General features: G+C 58.7%; 1 protein-coding gene across 1 annotated transcript; it reads right to left on the bottom strand.

Annotated features, from left to right (window-relative positions):
- Positions 1 to 1,633: 1,633 nt before the first annotated feature.
- On the bottom strand, positions 1,634 to 3,283 carry LOC141738419 (transcription factor SOX-17-like). The gene is made up of 2 exons (XM_074573618.1): positions 2,948 to 3,283; positions 1,634 to 2,700 (listed from the first exon to the last, which is right to left on the bottom strand). Exons 1-2 carry the CDS (start codon positions 3,243 to 3,245, stop codon positions 1,772 to 1,774), a joined length of 1,227 nt encoding a protein of 408 aa, XP_074429719.1. The 5' UTR covers positions 3,246 to 3,283; the 3' UTR covers positions 1,634 to 1,771.
- Positions 3,284 to 4,206: the final 923 nt, after the last annotated feature.

Below are 4,206 nucleotides of genomic sequence, written 5' to 3'. Positions count from 1 at the left end.
CCAAATTAAAGTATCAAGAAGACATCTAATGTCCTTGTCCTGAGGTACCACCTCATTCAGGAATACATAGCTTTTCTCATGTACATGTGGAAGAGGAGTGGAGAGAGTGTCAGGGTGAGTATTTTAGACATACCTTAGAGATTTGAAGACTGCTTGAAAAGTAAAATGGGAAGATTAAGAAACTGCAGGGTAGACTATTTTAGAGAATACTAAGGGTTTGAACGCATTTTAATGCAAGACTCACTAATAGTATGCACTTACATATTCAATTTCTGCCAATGAGGCTACGGTCGAAGCTCAGTGACCCAGCTTACATCTGGGTCTGTGTACACTATTTTATCTTTCACCGGTACAAACATAAGCCTCTTTAAATGTAATTTGAAAATGCACCCAATTTAATTTCCCGTCTTCGTGGAAGACAGGTTAATCAGTGGGCACGTCTGACACTTCGGCCCGGTTCCCTCCTCCTCAGGGCTCAGTTCCACAGCTTTATCTTAGGAAGCAAACGACCCAGATGACTATTCCCCCCTCCCCGCGATTTAAGTAATAAACATAATGAATTTATCAGTCCCACCCCACAGCTGGACTCAGTCCTACCATCTAAACGAAAACGCCTTTTTTTCCACGGAAGCTTAACTGCAGGGCGCATATTTGTCAATCACAAAGATATTTCTGTCTATAGCCGCGATTACGTGGCACAAGGAGTCTCTTTAGGAAAGAAAAGGGAAGATTCTTTGACGTATGGTTGAAGGTGCCGCCGTGGTTGGGTGCTCGAGCGGGCTGCTCCTGGCCGCTCCGCCCCCCCCCCCCCCATTCCCCCTTCAGAGGCTCGTGTCGAAATTTTTCACCTACTTTGAACCCTGATTTACTGCTCCCGTTCTCCGCAGCGCAGATCTGGTACCCCCCGCGGCCACCGCCTTCCCCGGCGCAGCAAGGGCAGCTACTGGGACACGAAAGACATTCTCTACGTGGAGGTGCTTTAACCAGCGCTGATCCGGACATTTCAGCAAGGTGCTATTCGTAATGACATCCAGTGTGCCCACGATTACGTTAAAAACAGACCCAAACCCCAACCTACTTCAGTAAGAGCTTTCTTATAGTCGTTTTACACCTCAAACATAAAATACGTCGCATCATTTTTTTTATTCAGCCATAGTAATTAACCGTCTAAGAAACCTCCAATAGACTTGTTTGTTTTCAAATAATTAAATAAAAGCGTGGAGTAGACGGTTTTTGAATGCTTAAAGTCTTGTTTATAATTTGAGCAAGAGAGACGGAAGAAGACTGTATCTATAGGAAGGGCGACACGACCTAATGCTTAGTGCAATGGACATTAGTTAAAGTAGTTTTAAAAGCAGTAATAATCGATTACAAAGGACGATAATATCTCTTTGACGAGATATCAGTGACCATTTTTATTATTTTCCCTTTATTTGTAAAAGTGCAAAATTATCCTGTACAAATCCAACATATAAAAACCAGCACTCTGTACAACATTACAAAAGCATATGGATCTCTAACAAGATCTCAGAAATTGTATCCCACGTGTGTAACTAGTATGATGATTCCACAGCAGGAACAGTTTTACACGTCACTGTCGGACAGCGATGGTAAGACCCGCACCACCTGGACAGCGAGAGGCGCGTCGCTTTTTAAACCTCGAGCAGGTCCCGGATACCCTGTCAGTTCTCAAGATTCAAATAAATTACATAAATAGGAGCGGGGCCGGGCGCCCCCCCCGCCAGTCCGTGGCGTGCCCCGAGCCAGTCCCTCACACGTCGGGGTAGCCGCAGTAGTAGACGGCCGTGCTGGCGTCCGACACGGCCGAGGAGATGGGCCCCGCGCCCTCGGGCGCCGCCAGCCCGGACGCCTCGTGGCCCGCGAAGGGCAGCCCCAGCTCGGGCTTGCAGGCGAAGCGCAGGTACTGCTCGAACTCGGTGCGGTCCACCTCGCCCAGCAGCTCCTCCTGCGGCAAGTGCTCCAGCTGCTCCCGGCACGGCGCCGCCTCGGGCGGCGGCGACGGCTGCCCCACCGCCCCCGGCGGCAGCGGCGGCGGCCCGCGCCCCGGGCCCGGCGGCTGGCACGCCTGACCGTAGTAGGCGTGCAGCGGCGCCGGGCAGCCCAGCAGACCCTGCAGCGACCCGCCCGGGACCAGCGCCTCGCCGGGCGGCAGGTGCCGCCGCAGCGCCGCGCCCGCCGGGCTCTCGGACGCCGCCGCCGCCGCCGCCGGCGGGTACTCGGCCGCCGGGTGCGGGGCGTAGCCGTAGGGCACCAGCGAGCACTCCTCCTGCAGCCCCGCCGCGAAGAACGGCGCCTCGCTCTCCGCCGCGTCCAGCGGCGACGGGTCCGGCGTCGGCAGGCTGTAGCCGTCGAACCCGGCGCCCAGCGGCGGACAGTCCCGGTAGTGGCCCGCGCCCGCCGCCGCGTAGCCCTGCTCCGCGTAGGGCAGGCCCAGGCCCTCCACGCACATCCTGCCGCCGCCGCCGCCGCCGGCCTCGCTGCCCAGCCCGGGCCCCGCCGCCTCCGCCAGGCCGTGCTGCAGGAAGCCGCTCTCCACCCGCTTCAGGCGCTTCACCTGCTTCCGCCGCCGCGGCCGGTACTTGTAGTTGGGGTGGTCCTGCATGTGCTGCACCCGCAGCCGCTCCGCCTCCTCCACGAACGGACGCTTCTCCGACAGCGACAGCGCCTTCCACGATTTACCTGCGCACAACGGCACCGTCACACCGCACGCCCATCGACAGCGCCCGGCCCCGACGGCGCCGCTGCCTCCTCCCGCACACCGGATCCCGACACCCGGCCGGCCGCCGGCTCCTCGCCCCTGCACCCGCCCGACGGCATCCCCGTCCCGCCCACCCCCGGGTGCCCCCGACCCCCGCCCGCAGCCCGGACTCGCCGGCCGAGACACGGGGACACTCCGCCCGCCGGGACCCCCCCCGCCCGCGCTCACCCAGCATCTTGCTGAGCTCGGCGTTGTGCAGGTCCGGGTTCTGCTGCGCCAGCCGCTTGCGCTCGTCCTTCGCCCACACCATGAAGGCGTTCATGGGCCTCCGGATCCGCGCCTCGCTCTTGCTCCGGCCGCCCGCCGCCCCCGACGGCGCCGCCTCGCCCTTCGCCTTCGCCTCGCCCAGCGGGCTCAGCGACTCTGCCCAGGGGCAGGGACCCACGGCCGGCATCATGATGGGCAGCGAGCACCGCCCCTGCGCCTGGTCGTCGCTGCTGGCATAGCCCGCATCGGGGCTGCTCATCTCGGGACGCTCCGGCGGGACGGGCTCGACGCTCGGACCGCGCTCGCTGCTGCCGCCCGCCGCCGCCGCCCGGCCCTATTTGAGCTGCGGCGCGGCCAATAGGGCCGCGGGGGCGGGCGCGGCGCCGGACGGCAGCGGCGGCGGCTCCCGCTGGGGCGCGGGGCGGCCCCGGGGCTCCGCCCGGCCCGGCCCGACCCGGCACCTGAGCAGGTTGCGGGGCCCGGCGCGGGCAGCCTCTCCCCCGCCCCAACGAAATGGGGGGATCCATTGGGGGAACCTACAGCGCATTCGTAAGCAGGGACTCCATCCCTGCTCCCCGCAGTTGCAGCAGGGACCAGCCCACAGTGCGCCAGCGTCCTGTCGCCGGCAAATACCCACCCGTCACCGGCCTGGCCAGAAAGGGACAACCCTGACCGGAGGAGATACAAAAGATGTGGAAGGGACAGATTATTTCCCACCGTACTTAGACACCCCGTGACGCCCGGAGGGACACAAGGAGCTTCTTTGGTAGGCAGACTTGGAATGTAACTTGGGAAGAATAAGCCAAGTCATCATCTGCTTCCTGCCTTCCAGTGCTGCCTTAGCAAATTTGAGCCCCTAAACCCACGAAAGATGTAAACTGCGTGGGACAGTAGCATGCTGAATCTACAGTAAAGCCTAGGAAATGAATCCCATCCCACTTTTTCATACGTCGTGATAAAGTTATTCAGTACTTGACAAAAGCGCTAATATTTATTGTCTGTAGCCCAAGTTGACTTAGTTATTATTTAATTTGAGCTTTGCAGTACATACTGCTTGTTGCATTGCCTCCTTCGGGATTTCTCTGATTTGCCTGAATAAATAAGCTGTGAATACAAACAGATGTTTGTAAAAAGTCCCTCACTTCATAACAAACACAAATTCCACCTCGCTACCATTTTCGTTCTTATTTGCCATACAAACTAATTTAAAATACGGCGTT

Source organism: Larus michahellis, chromosome 2, assembly GCF_964199755.1.
Source record: "Larus michahellis chromosome 2, bLarMic1.1, whole genome shotgun sequence".
Lineage (NCBI taxonomy): Eukaryota > Metazoa > Chordata > Aves > Charadriiformes > Laridae > Larus > Larus michahellis.
This window is presented reverse-complemented; position numbering and strand designations above follow the sequence as displayed.